Here is a 13857-nt window from a genome sequence, read left to right as displayed (position 1 = left end):
TTTGTATGATATGGCAAGTATAGAAACTACTAGTAGTGTCTTGGATTGGGATTGCCCTAAGATCCCGTGTCGATACAAGAACCTATGCGCTAGACACTGTTAAATTGTGCAATAAGTGTGAGGTGGTATCTTCATAATAAATGAAGAATAAATATGATAGGTAGAGAAGAGAGAATGAGTTTAATAGCAAACCACACCAAAATATTATGAGCTGTAGAGTGTAATTTCTAAAAGTGATGTTTTAATGATATGGCAACATAGACACTGCGCGCCTAATTCCTTCATGCGGCGGGAACAAGCGGGCCTTCAGAGACTGACTGCGTGGCCCACGAGGTCGCGAGATAGTCACTACTACAGAAATCTTAACCGAGGCGGTCAAAGAGGCGGTTTTTGCGACCGCCTCGGAGCGAAGGCCACTGTTAATCGTGGCATTAACCGAGGCGGTTTTTATAATGCAACTGCCTCGGTTAATTAGATAAAAAAATTAAAAAGAAAAAGAAAAAGCCCGTGGACAGGCCCGCCAAGCCCCATCCACAGGCCCGCCGAGCCCATCCACGGGGATGCCGTCGCCGCCGCACCTCCGCTCGCTCCGCCACCGGGGAATGTCGAATCCCACCGAGCCCATCTTTGCGCCGCCCGCCGTCCTGCCGCACGTCGCCGCGCCGCGAGCCTGCCCGCCGCCGGATCCGGCCAAGGATGAAAGGGAAGGGGGCGGCGCGCGCAGCGCCAAGGCATCGCCCACCGAGGCCGAGGCCCCTCATGCCGGAGCCCAGCTGCTGCTACTGCCGACGAGCGCCACCAGGAAGAACTTGGCCCGCGAGTCCTGCCGGCCCCCTCGGCCGCCGGCGCCGAATCCCGCCACCCGCTGCCACGCAGCGCGCATCCACCGCACCCACCACGTGCATTCGTGCTCAGGGCCGCCGCCGTAAGGTCGGCTGGGAGGAGAGGGAGGAGGGAGTCCGAGAGAGAGAGAGAGAGAGAGTCCGCGCCGCCGCCTCTTTGCTGCACGAGGAGTGGGGGTGGGGAAAAAAATGAGGATAGAGCTAGAGTTTCTGGAAAGAAAGTACATATATATGTGTTCGTAACTGGGCTTTTCGGGCTATCGGGCTGGGCCTGATTTACCAAGGCGGTTGAGTTACCATGCTCGCCTCGATTAATATATTTACCGAGGCGGTTACATTAGGATGACCACTTCGGTTAATCTATAAACCGCCTCGGTTAATCGATTTTGTGCCTCAGTTAATAAAAAACGACCACCTCGGTTAATTGCAGGCATTAACCGAGACGGTTAGATATCGTGTCCGCCTCGGAGGTCATTTTTAAAGATCGCGGTTAATATTTTTTTTAGTAGTGAATAGCCCAACAGGTCAGTGGGTAGGGAGGTTATTGCAGGCAGCAGCAGCGTGCGTTGATGTGTTCGCAATCACAACACACTAGTATATTTTTATCGGCAAGCAAAAAGTCTATTTTACTGACCTTAATGATTCGCTTTGTATATTTAACTTCTTAAACAAAATGTTAATTTATTACTTCCTCAAACTATTTAAATTAGTTCAATCTACACCCAAATAAATATTTGTTAATTTTTTCTTTCATTGTACATTTTTAGTTTTAGGTTCAACTTTTGCTAACTGACTATTGATGTTGTATCATATGTTACAAAAATATATATAATTATTTTATGATTATTTTTATAGGTTGAGAATATATAATACTTCCTCTGTTTCAAATTGTAAGTCATTCCAACATTGAGTCAAACTATTTTAAGTTTGATCAAAATTATAGAGAGAATTACAAAAATTTATAACACCGAATGGATATATTATAAAAATATATTTAATAAAAAATCTAACGGTACTTATTTGGTATCATAAAGGTTGGTACTTTATTGTAAAAATTTGGTTAAACTTAAGATCCTTTGAATTTCCAAGAAAATTGGAATGACTTACAATTTGGAATGGAGGGAGTAAAGTTTAACATTGGACATATAATGAATACTAATAATTTTTTCCTCACATAATTTATAATGTTATCTATTACCTCACAATTTGTGAACTTAAAATTCAACTTTTAGATGGAGGAACAGAACAGAAAATTTTCATTTGGGACTGGATTAGACCAATTTAAATAGTTTGAAAGGAGTAATTTGATTCATCATTTTGTTCAGGGTTTAAAACGGACAAAGTGAATCATTGATGGAAGTAAAATAGACTTTTTCCAAATGATATTGTAGCAAGATGTCATACGCTCATGGTGCTGTGTCAAGATGCGCTTAATTAGACAAGTCAACCTTTTCTCGGCCACAAGTTATATTAGTTAAATTTGATGTGAAAGTAGGACAACACAAGATAACCCTTAACCCACCTTCGAGCTCGATTGATGTGTATTCGGGTCACTAGCTTATTTGCCACTACCAAAACTGATGTTGTACCGGCGAAGAAGAATTCATGGCTCTCCGGCAACCTGCACAACTTGCAATTCTCTAGAACTATGCATCTACGGAAATTTCAACAGTTTTTGTTCCATGAACTTGATGTTCAGGAATGTCATAGATTCACCATACACGCCATTGTTTCGTATGAGCCGCTCTGTACAGCTGATCCCAGATTCTATTTTCCATTTAAAATTCTGGAGCTCGAGTTAGAACAAGCAACCCTGTACAAAACATCTAGGTAAGTTTTCCACTCAAGGAATAGTCAGCAATTTTCTTTACTCAGCATGACAAAGAACTACGTATACTTACCTAATTAACACATAAAAGAAAAGCAGCGATGCTCAGCATCTACGACTACGAGCCTATGGGACAAAGCAGAGAGCTGTAAAAAGGCTAAGATGTTTACAAGCACAAGGAACCATTCAAGCTGAAATCAGGAGAACGCAGCTCAAGTTACAACCACACCAATGACTGAAACTATAATTCAGAGCCAGCCTATAGCAGCTACATATCGTATTCCCTGCAGTTGATACTTGCAAAAAGTAACCAATGGAGCGATAGTATCTGAAGAAAGAGAGACATCTTAATGCAGACAAAGAAAAAAAAGGTTACTGGAGCTACGTTATTAACATGGACGACTCCGATTTGACAGTTTCATCGAAATAAATGGACGATGATACCACTGAACATCAGTCCAGCGAGCACCTAGGCAACTATTAATTCTGCAGACCGATTATATGTATCTTCTTCTCACAGATGCAGATCAGAGCAGCAAAGGAAATTAACTAACATGGTAGTACCATAACAGGATTTGCCATTAAACAAGGTTCCCAAGGGAAACATAAAACGCTAACATCCACCAAAAGCACCATGGTACCATAACACCAGAGTTCTCAAAGCTAATTAGATACCATACATCACATTCTGTCAGTACCAACTATCACCATCCGTCTCAAAGGTCCTTCAAAAACTCATCCATGTCAAAAGGATCAGCCATACGTCTAGGTGGTTCCTCACTCTCATCACTAGAAGTAGGTGGATCCTGTTGGCCGTAATCATCCTCGATGTCTTCATCATCAGCCATAAAAGACCCATCGTCTTCTTCAGTGTCTGAATCTGTCTCATCTGCGATCCTTGACATGGAACCTCCATCTTCAGAATTCATCATGTCATTACTTCAAAAAAAAAAATCATCATGTCACAGAAGGATCTTCTGAGACGATAGTGGGCCTTGAGCGTGTATGATCCAGAGATGATTTCTTCAACAAGTTTCCAAGCAAGATTATCCCTGTCATAAAGTTTAGCATACATGCCAACCCAATCATAATCCATCTCACAGTCTTCTAGGATCAAAGGGTCAAAGTTGCTTCCTTCTGAATGCTGCCTTTCGGACCTATCAGACATCATCCGGTTGTATTGGATGTAAGCACGATCCTCCAATTTCTTCCGCTCTGATTGTTTTATATATGTGGTATTCATCTAAAATGCAGAGACAGAAACAAAGGATATAAATAAACTGCTATTTCCACTTGGATAAATAAAACATCATATGTTTGTCTTTTATTGATTCTGCTTGGGTACTTACACACTCAAACATAGTCCAATTGCGATCATAGCCAGATGAAGAACAATAAAGACCAGCGATACGCCATGCGAATTTTTGGAGGTCTCCAGCTGAGCCAGCGTAGGCAGTCCACCAATCATCTAAAAATTAAGACAAAACACCAAAGGAGAACTTCAATACTGATATAAACCATACAAATTTTGCAAAAAGCACAAAAGGAAAAGGCGAAATAGCCAAATTCATCCCTGAACTATCGCGTCCGGCTCAAATTCGTCCTTGAACTTTCAAAAGGTCCAATTTAGTCCCTGAACTATCTCCATTGGTCCGGTTTCGTCCCTGTGCTGAGCTGGCGTTGACACCGTCTACTGCCTCCTTAACTTTCCGTCCATTAGGTTTACAGCAAACGCTGAAATGTCCATTTTACCCTTGTTTTTTTTTCTCAGTACATCAGCCCTTCCAGGCAGCCGTCTCGCTACCTCGCAGTCTGGCCGCCGCTGTTTCCAGCGAGCGCGGCGCCTCACCTCGCCACCCCCTCCGAGCCTGCTCGCTGGCCCCCTCCTAGCCTGCTCGGCATCCCCGGCAAGCCTGCTCGCCGGCCCTTGCAAGCTTGCTCGCCGCCTCCTCCAAGGCAGGTCGCGAGCCCTCCAAGGCTGCTTGCCGCCTCCGTCCAAGCCGGCTCGCCGCCCCCTCCAAGGCAGGTCGATTCCCCCCACAGTGGCCGCTCTCTGGACCTTGCACGGCGCTGCACAGGACGCCGCTCCAATCGTGGACGTTGGCTGTCGATTGAAGGTGAGCGAAAGTTCTGCTCGTGGGATCTAAATTTGATTTCTGTTTTTGGTGGAATTTGACCACGAACTAGATCTGTAGGGCGGAATTAACATGGGAGAGGATGAGGTATTGACTGTTCGATTTCATTTCAATGGGGATTTTGTTCTTGATGGGTCACAGATGCAATATTGCAATGGGGATTTGGGAGTATCACACATAGATAAGGACAAATTATCAATCCCAGAGCTGAATGGCCATTTGTTAGATCACACCACCTTTCAGAGATCTGTTAGGATGTACTGGTTACCAGTTGGTGCAAAGCTAAATAGTGGAATGAGGCTGCTTGTAGATGATAAGTCCTGCATGGATTTGCTTGATGAGATAGGATCTGCAGGTATTGTGGACATATACACTGAAAGAAATGAGTTGGACATGAGTGCCAATGAAGGCACAGAGACACAATATGGAGATGAGGACGTCTTTGCCTTATTCAGAGATGAGAACATTATGGATTTGAATGAACAAGAAGGTAACCAAAGCGCTGCACTGGATGAGAATATTATGTATTTGGAGGCTCTCACCACTCGTGAGGATGATCAGAATGATGGAAAGGGTGACCAACATGCCGAAAATGAGAAAGAAGAATCAGGAAGCGAGTTTGATGCCACAGGATTTACAAGTGATGAAGATGATGAAGTAAGGGAGATAAGAAATAAATACAAAGAGTTTATGTCGATTGCGAGGAAGGGAGGAGACATTGCATTGGATGCTCCAATTTATTTGGATGTCCCTGGTGGTAGTGATGTAAACAATATTGGTGAAGCCAGTGAAGATGGTGATGGCATTGCATACTTTGATTCAGATCATGATGCATCATATGATGAGGATAGTGATGGTGTTTCTAGGAGAAGGAACTGCAGGTTTCCAATATTTGATAGTCATGCTGAGACTCCACATTTTGCAGTTGACATGTGCTTCAGAAAGATATCCGTATCCCTTATGGTGCTGAAGGATGGGTTTTTATAACAGACAAACAAAAGGTAATTGGGACCACAACCTATGACATGTATGCCACTGAGATATTTAGAATTGTATAATAACATTTATGACATGTTATTGCAGGGTCTTCTAAGTGTAGTGAATGAGATATTTCCATTAGCAGAGCATAGGATGTGTGCACGACATATTTATGCCAACTGGAGGAAAAAACATAGGCTACAAGAGTACCAAAAGAGGTTCTGGAAGATTGCAAAGGCTTCAAGTGAGATGTTGTTTAATCATTACAAGAACAAACTCGCCAACAAAACTCCTAGAGGATGGAAAGATTTGCAGAATACAGACCCCATACATTGGTGCCGAGCTTGGTTCAAGGTGGGATCCAATTGTGAATCTGTTGATAACAACATGAGTGAATCATTTAATAGTTGGATTATAGAAGCAAGGTTCAAGCCTATCTTGACTATGTTGGAGGACATAAGGATCCTTGTGACCAGAAGAATCCAAGAGAATCGGAGCAACAGTGAGAGGTGGTTAATGGAAATATGCCCCAACATTATTAGGAAGGTCTGTAAGATCAGGCATAGGACCCAGTACTGTCATGTCTTGTGGAACGGTGAAGCTGGTTTTGAAGTGAGAGATAAAAAATGGAGGTTCACAGTTGATCTCAACAACAAAACATGCTCATGCAGATATTGGCAAGTTTCTGGGATTCCATGTGCACATGCTTGTGCTGCCCTGTTCAAGATGTCTAAAGAACCTAATAAATATGTGCACAACTGTTTCTCTCTTGAGGCATACAAGAGGACATATCAGCATGTCCTGCAACCTGTAGAGCATGAGTCGGCATGGCCTGTGTCCCCAAATCCTAAACCATTGCCTCCTAGAGTCAAAAAGATGCCAGGCCGGCCAAAGAAAAATAGAAGAAAAGATCCTTCAGAGCCAAAGAAATCAAGCACTAAATCATCAAGAGTTGGTACTAAAATCAGATGTGGCCGATGCAAAAGGGATGGCCACAACTCCAGGACATGCCCTAGGATGATGGTGTTTATCCTTTCGAGTTATTATCATGTCATTTGTTTGCTGCTTCCAGATGCACTAACTTTTGGTGCTTAACTGCAGGGAAGGTCAGTGCCACAACCAAATCCTTCACAACAGCATGCTACCAATGCAACGAGTCAAGCAATGGTACCTGCATCAGACGAGCAGCGTAAAGGAAAGCGTCCAGTACCACCTTCAATCCACACAAATTCATCTGCCAATTCATCATTTATTCAGGTTAGCAAATTTCAAAGCAGTGATTATGGAAGACAAAATTTTAGTAAACTAATTCCTTTCCATATCTTCTTTTCTCAGTCTAGCAATAAGAAACAAAAGGTGTCTAAGTCAAACTCTAGAGCCATTGCTGAAGCATCTGCAAAGGCAGCTGCTGGTGGGACTGCATCTATTACAATCGAGACAAGTGCTGGCATGGTTGCTGGGACACATGCAAAGGCAACCATCAATGTTTCAGGAGCAACCGGCACAGCCAAAATTCGATCCACTTCAACTGGTCATGGAAACAGCTTAGGAAAACGCAATGTCATCAGGGAAGAGCATCATGTAGTTTGAGTGCCAGTGCATGGCACATGTATCATTTGGCATGTTCTGTCACTTTGAAACTGGCATGTTCTGTCACTTTCGATGAACAAGTACTTTATTTATTTCAACAAGACATGGTTACAATTGTTGCAACATCATTTCGTACTTGCATTTTACATTACAAAATGAGCCATAGGCCTCCAGCGATTACAATACAGCGGCGGCCAGACTGCGAGGGAGCGAGAGGGCTGCCTGGGAGAGGGAGGGCTGATGTACTGAGAAAAAAAAACATGGGTAAAATGGACATTTCAGCGTTTGCTGTAAACGGAAAGTTAAGGAGGCAGTAGACGGTGTCAACGCCAGCTCGGCACAGGACAAAACCGGACCAATGGAGATAGTTCAGGGACTAAATTGGACCTTTTGAAAGTTCAAGGACGAATTTGAGCCGGACGCGATCAAAGTTCTCAAGGCGGTAAGGCAGACGCCTAGCAAGGTGGGGCGTCTGGACGCCTAGGCGGAGCAAGGCGGGCGCCTAGGCGAGCAAGGCGCAAATCAGTGGACGGCGCCTGGACGCCTAGGCGTCGCCTAGGCGACGCCTTAAGAACATAGGACGCGATAGTTCAGGGATGAATTTGGCTATTTCGCCAAAGGAAAACAAAGCTTGAAATCTAATAAAGATAGAAGTTTACTTGCTTGGACTCTTTCTCTTTCGCTGCAGCATAGCGTTCTCATATTGATCAGCTAGGTCGCTTACCATGGCAATCAAATCATCATCATCGGTGATCATTTTCTCAATCACATCATTGAACATCTCCTGAAGTCTTGAGGCATATGCATGATCATTTTCCTTAATGTCAAAATATTTGTTTGGATTCAGAAACAATGCAGCTTCACATAGTTTTTGCCCCGTTTGGTCTGCCCAACGCCGGTGAACAATATCCATTACTTTCTTCAGTATTCCAGGACTGCTTGCAAAGGAGTCACTGATTTTCTTCTTAGCAAGATCCAGACATGCAAAAACCTCTGGCATTGCTGGCCTCACACAGTCACACCACCATAGACAATCCTTAACACAGCAAGAAGTGGTACTGATGTTTTCATGCAATCTTGTACTCCATTCCAGAATGTGGGTGAAAACACAATTTCTCGCACTTTTGTCCCTGTTTTTGTGCTTGACAATTTAGACCTACTCCAGTCCTACTGAACAGACACTTCATTACATCTCTGCTTGCACATCCTCTCCAAAGTTAGGAACGATGTGGAGTATGTGGAGTATCGAGTGGTTGCTGGTGCCACAAGTTCCTCCCGACCTATCTTGTCACACATTGCACAGAGAAATCTCTAATGCCTGTAGATAAACGTGGTGACATGTTTGGCCTGTTGAATATACTTCTTAAACTCTTCCAACCTCCCAATGTCCTTCAACATGAGGTCCAAGCACTGGAATGCACAGGGGGTACAAAACAGTGCAGGAATTCTGTCCATTAGAATCCTGCATGCCTCCTTAAGTTTATGACTGTTATCAGTGACAACCTGAACAACTTTTTCCCTACCAATGCCCTCAATCCTGTGCTCTATCAAGTCTGCCAAATCTTCATGATCTAAAGAAATGAGGCATCAGCAGACCCCAAGAAGAAAATCCCCTCCACACTACCGACCATGAAACTGAGCAAGTGAAGATTTCTCCCATGATCGGTCTAGGAGTCCACCATGAGCGTGCAACCATGCCGCTCCCAGGCCTTCTCATGTTTCTCCCTCAGTTCAGCCATCCACTTCATCTGCTTCTCAAAGAGAGGCCCCCTCAACTCCTCTTGGCTAGGAGGTACAAATCCAGGTCCATACTGTGCAATTGCGTCAATCATGAGCTCGAAGCTCCCGTTGTTGATGACAGAGAGTGGCATGCCATTCTCCTGAAACACCTTGGCCCAAAGCTTGGTCAGCTTCGCATGCTGCTTCTTTTTCTTTTCTGACAGCTCAGGCTCAACAAAACCAGGGGTGTGCCTTTCACGGACAACCTCCTCAGGAGTCTTCCGGAACATGTCTAGAGTAGTTTGTACCATCTGTGGCTTCTTCCTCTTGGCAGGTGTAGCACGAAAACAACGAGCTGAGGCTCTGGTTGGTGATTCTTGGTCCTGCATTTTTCCTTTTAGCTTGCTGGATCAAGAGATGGAATTTGTTTAATTTGGTCGGTGCTCTATGTGCAGAGTAAATCTGTGCAACAGGGAAATGAAATAACTTTCCAGAAGGCATGCATCCATGAATAGGGTAAATCTTATGCACAGAAAAAATTGATTTAGTTGTATAGACATCTATGCATAGCGTAAATATTGTGCACATGACATGATTTTACTAGCTAAAAGCATCAGCGTTTTGTGCATAGGAGTCTGGGTTGGTTTGTGCCTCTTGCCTCTTGGTCCGAAACAGAAATTTACCAGTTAAATTTTGTGTGTCAAGAAATTGATCTAGTTGTTACGTAACACCGACTCATATAGAGTAAACCTTGTGCAGCCATAGAGACATGAGTTTGACTCGCTACTACTACAAGACAAGGATTTATGTTGTGCACAGAACACAGGCTTTGGTTGTTGTGCCTTTGATGCTTATGCATATGCTGTACAGACCCAATCTTGTGCACGGATTAAAAAAAGTTTGAATAGTAAAAAGAATCCATGTAAAGATCCAATCATTTTTTTTAAATTTGCCTTTGATGCTTATGCATATGCTGTACAGACCCAATCTTGTGCACGGATTAAAAAAAAGTTTGAATAGTAAAAAGAATCCATGTAAAGATCCAATCATTTTTTTTAAATTTGCCAGAAGCACTGGCCCGTCATGTAAGGGGTTAGGCGCCCACACTCAATGGACTCAACGTAGACAAGGCTGCCCGAATAGTCTCGGAACGCAGCATACCGAGGCCCTCACACCACACACGCGGACACACCCTCACGCACGCCTCAGCACCCAATGGGAATCGTGGGTCGAGCAAGGCTCGAACCCACGACCGGCCGCTCCACCACCTGGAGCACAGACCGCTCGAGCTACGGCTCGATCCCTAAAGATCCAATCTTGCGCGCATATAAATCAGTCAACTTACTCAAAAATGAACATCCAAGTAGAGAGATTTAATCTTGTACACAAACAGATGGATTTTTATGTGCCAAAAAAATTGATATTGAGATAAAGGAGTAGGCAAGTAGAGAGATCTCCCCTATCCGCCGCTACCCACTGGAAAGATGGACTCATTAATCGAGGGAAATCACGCGAGTTCTCACAATCAGAGAGGTAGAGGCGAGAATGGCAGGAGCAGAAAGAGGATGCGAACCGGGAGAAGCCTTTACGGCGGCTGGGCGCGCCGCGGCGGGTGGCCTCGGAGGTGGCGGCGGCTAGGGTTTGCTCCCCCTCCTGCTCTTTCGCTCTCGAATAATGGAACGGAATGGAAGCGTGCGGTAGTGCTAGTGAAATGTGGAGTCGCTAGCAGCGATTTTTTTACCGACCGGTCGCCTGAAACTGCCGGCGTCCGTTCCATTTTAGCGGTCCGGTTTGACCGGAAACCGATAAAAATTGATCAAATTCAAATTTCAAATTACAGACGCCAGTTCAATTAGTTTTCACCGGTTAGCTGACTGGTTTGAGTGAAAACCGGTCCGTTGAAAAAAAAAACGACTTTGTTCAAAACTTGAATTTTTGTATAACATGTTTTTAGCCTAAATGAATCATCCAACCCTCTTTTATACTAATTTTACATTAATATAATGTATAACATATTTTACATTGTAATTGTATGTTTTTGTATGCACGCCTTTTTTTATTTAACTTCAAATGCTCGCAAAGTATACTAAATGAACGAATATTTGAAAAAATTTGACACCAATAGATTCATCGTAACTTGAAGTATTTTTAGGAATTTTTTGAAATTTTTTCATTTTTTGAATTTAAATTTAAATTTTAAATTTGGGCCGGTTTGAAACCGTCCCAAATCAGAACCGGTCCGGACCGGTTTGACCGGTTCCCGCGGTATCCGGATCGGTTCCGGTCGGCTGGTCGCTAGTAACTAGATGGGCGATGGGCTGGCTTGTCGTCCGTCAGGGAATGGAATGGGCGAGTGAGCAAGGCGAGAGAGGACGCGCCAAGGCGGCCATGGCGGGTCCATACCATTAAAAAAACTAAACTATAGATATATACCATCAAAAAATCCTACTATAGATATTTAGTATCAAAAGTTCCAATGTTACAGCTATTTAGCATTCCGTTAACTTCCGTTACCGTAAATGTTAGGGGGCGTTTAGTTCCCAAAACAAAAAAATTTTGGGTGTCACATCAGCGTTTGACCAGATGTCGGGAGGGCTTTTCGAACACTAATTAAAAAACTAATTTCAGAACTCACTTGGAAACTGCAAGACGAATCTTTTGAGGCCTTTGACCGCATCATTAGCACATGTGAGTTACTGTAGCACTTATGTCTAATGATGCCCTAATTAGGCTCAAAAGATTCGTCTCGTCGTGTACATCCAAACTGTGTAATTAGTTTTGTTATTTAATTACATTTAGTGCTTCATACATGTGTTTAAAGGGGAGGTGAAAATTTTTGGGAACTAAACGGGCCCTTACTTCTATTTTTTCGTTGGGACAATACAGGTTGGGAAGTTACATTCTTACCCCTCACATTGAAGGCAGGGGGCGCACAGCAGCCCATCATCGCTGCCTCCTCGAGTCGTGCAGGTCAAGCCCGCCGCTCAGCTTCCTCGACTCGCCCCGCGTGAAGGGGCCAGCGAGCGGCGGCCCCCTCGGCGGCGCGCTCCCTGGCAGCGTCTCTCCCCAGGCAGCAGCGCGCTACGCCGGCGGCGGTCGCCTTCTCCGTCCTCCCATCCAGGTGTGTATCCCCCATCTCTCTTGCTTCTCCCTCTCTTTCATGGTTCTAAACTCTTGGATTTTCTTCTCCATCTCTCACAGTGCTGAGCAATTGAACCAAAATTTAGCTGAATGGATCCTGTTGAAGTTCCCGAGGGGTAAGAATCATTTCCTCTGTTCTTTAGTGGACTGGAATCTGAATTGTCGTCGATTGATTTCTGCTGGAACCAGAGATAGACGATAGCCATACAATCCTTTTCTCAGTAAGGGTAAAATGGTCACAATTAACTTGGAGTTAACTTAGAGTTAACAGAATGGTATATAGCTGCAGCATTGAATCTTTTGATGGTATATATCTACACATGAATCTTTTAATGGTATATATCTAAAGACTGGTTCTTTTAATAGTATGGATCCAATTTTACTTTTTTTTTATCAAGTATACATGTATTAAAAGCTAAGGAAAACATACAGGAGCCAGTATGAATACAGGTGCATCGTAGAAAGATATGGAGGACAGCTGTCCCACCCTACTTGCACAACAGACCTCTAGAAAACTTAAAATTACAAACTGGTCCTTGAACCACCTGTTGACGGAAGGCTCGAGAAATCGTCGCCGGGAAGCGCTGACTCCGGCCGCCGCCGCCGAACCCGAGGCCAGAGGGAGCTCCTTCACACACAGGCTTTGAAGTGAGCCGCAGTAGGCACGCATCCGCGCGGACGAGTTGGAGCCGTCGCTGAACGTCCATCGGTCGGGACCATGCCCCAAGCTCTATCGACCATGAATGCAAGCTCACCGACGACGACGACAACGGCTGCCACAGGAAACCGAGCCCAATCCATCCTCCTGGCTTCCGCAACACCCGCTGAAGCATACGCACCCTCGCAACACAAGGCCGACAAACTCACCTCCCTCTCGGGCCGAGGAGCCACCGGCGAAAACCTCATGTACACGGGCTCCACACCTGGAGCACCACCTCCACGAACTCTTGGAATGGAAGGAACAAGGAAAACCCCGCCCAAGTTGCGCGCCAGATCCCACCTAGTGGCGGGAACGCGGCGGGTTGACGAGGTGGGACCAAGGTTCTAGATAGCGGGCTATAGCGGGTGTTGGGGGCGCCACCTTCGGCCATCGACCGAAGGCCCGCGCACAACTTGAATGCCATGACTAGGTCTTCTGCCGGCTCGGCAAGAGAGGCGAAGACGAGGGCAAGCGAAGAAGGGCGAAGACCAAGGCGCCAAAGGCGAAGACAAAGGCAAGCGAAGAAGGGCGAAGACCAAGGCTGTAGGGTCGAGATGGCGGACTAGAGGGGGGGTGAATAGTCCTTTCTAAAACTAATTGCGCCGGCTAACCGAAACTTATGCTGAATTGAAACTATTCGCTTAGCCAAGACTTCACCCCTCTAACTATGACTCTAAGGCACCTCCAAAAAGATCCTACACAAAGCAAATGGAGTGCCAAGCTAGCAAGAGCTCTCCTAACAATTCTAATGCCAAGCCACACAAGTCTAAGCACTAGTACTTCACAAACCGGGGGAGCTCTTACACACTTCTTATGAGCAAAAGTACAAAGCCAAACCTAAACTCACTAGATGCTCAAGGACAAGGATACTCAATCCAAATCCAAGAGCTCAACTTGCTTAGCTACACAATCTAAGCAAGAGCA

At 44.8% G+C, this 13857-nt stretch overlaps 1 protein-coding gene across 7 annotated transcripts; it reads right to left on the bottom strand.

Moving 5' to 3' along the window:
• Window positions 1–3197: 3197 nt before the first annotated feature.
• Window positions 3198–10822, bottom strand: LOC120682353. 7 transcript variants are annotated; one of them, XR_005678376.1, is made up of 4 exons: window positions 8037–10659; window positions 4020–4138; window positions 3537–3913; window positions 3198–3506 (listed from the first exon to the last, which is right to left on the bottom strand). XR_005678376.1 is itself a non-coding variant. In XM_039964203.1 (4 exons), exons 2-4 carry the CDS (start codon window positions 8371–8373, stop codon window positions 3599–3601), a joined length of 771 nt encoding a protein of 256 aa, XP_039820137.1. In that variant the 5' UTR covers window positions 8374–9497; window positions 10666–10822; the 3' UTR covers window positions 3198–3598. The 7 variants fall into 7 exon arrangements, 5 of the variants coding, with proteins under 5 accessions (XP_039820137.1, XP_039820138.1, XP_039820139.1 ...); XM_039964203.1 differs by adding an exon at window positions 10666–10822 and having other exon boundaries at window positions 3198–3913; window positions 8037–9497; XM_039964204.1 differs by adding an exon at window positions 10666–10806 and having other exon boundaries at window positions 3198–3913; window positions 8037–9554.
• Between the last annotated feature and the right edge of the window lie 3035 nt (window positions 10823–13857).

Source organism: Panicum virgatum, chromosome 7N (assembly GCF_016808335.1).
Source record: "Panicum virgatum strain AP13 chromosome 7N, P.virgatum_v5, whole genome shotgun sequence".
In the NCBI taxonomy this organism is placed as follows: Eukaryota; Viridiplantae; Streptophyta; class Magnoliopsida; order Poales; family Poaceae; genus Panicum; species Panicum virgatum.
This window is presented reverse-complemented; position numbering and strand designations above follow the sequence as displayed.

Coding starts and splice junctions, on each gene's coding strand:
- LOC120682353 (XM_039964203.1), bottom strand. CDS start 8,373: ATGCCAGAGGTTTTTGCATGTCTGGATCTTGCTAAGAAGAAAATCAGT. Junction 4,139..8,036: donor GCGAAAGAGAAAGAGTCCAA/GCAAGTAAACTT, acceptor CTTAATTTTTAG/ATGATTGGTGGACTGCCTAC. Junction 3,914..4,019: donor ATTGGACTATGTTTGAGTGT/GTAAGTACCCAA, acceptor TCTGCATTTTAG/ATGAATACCACATATATAAA.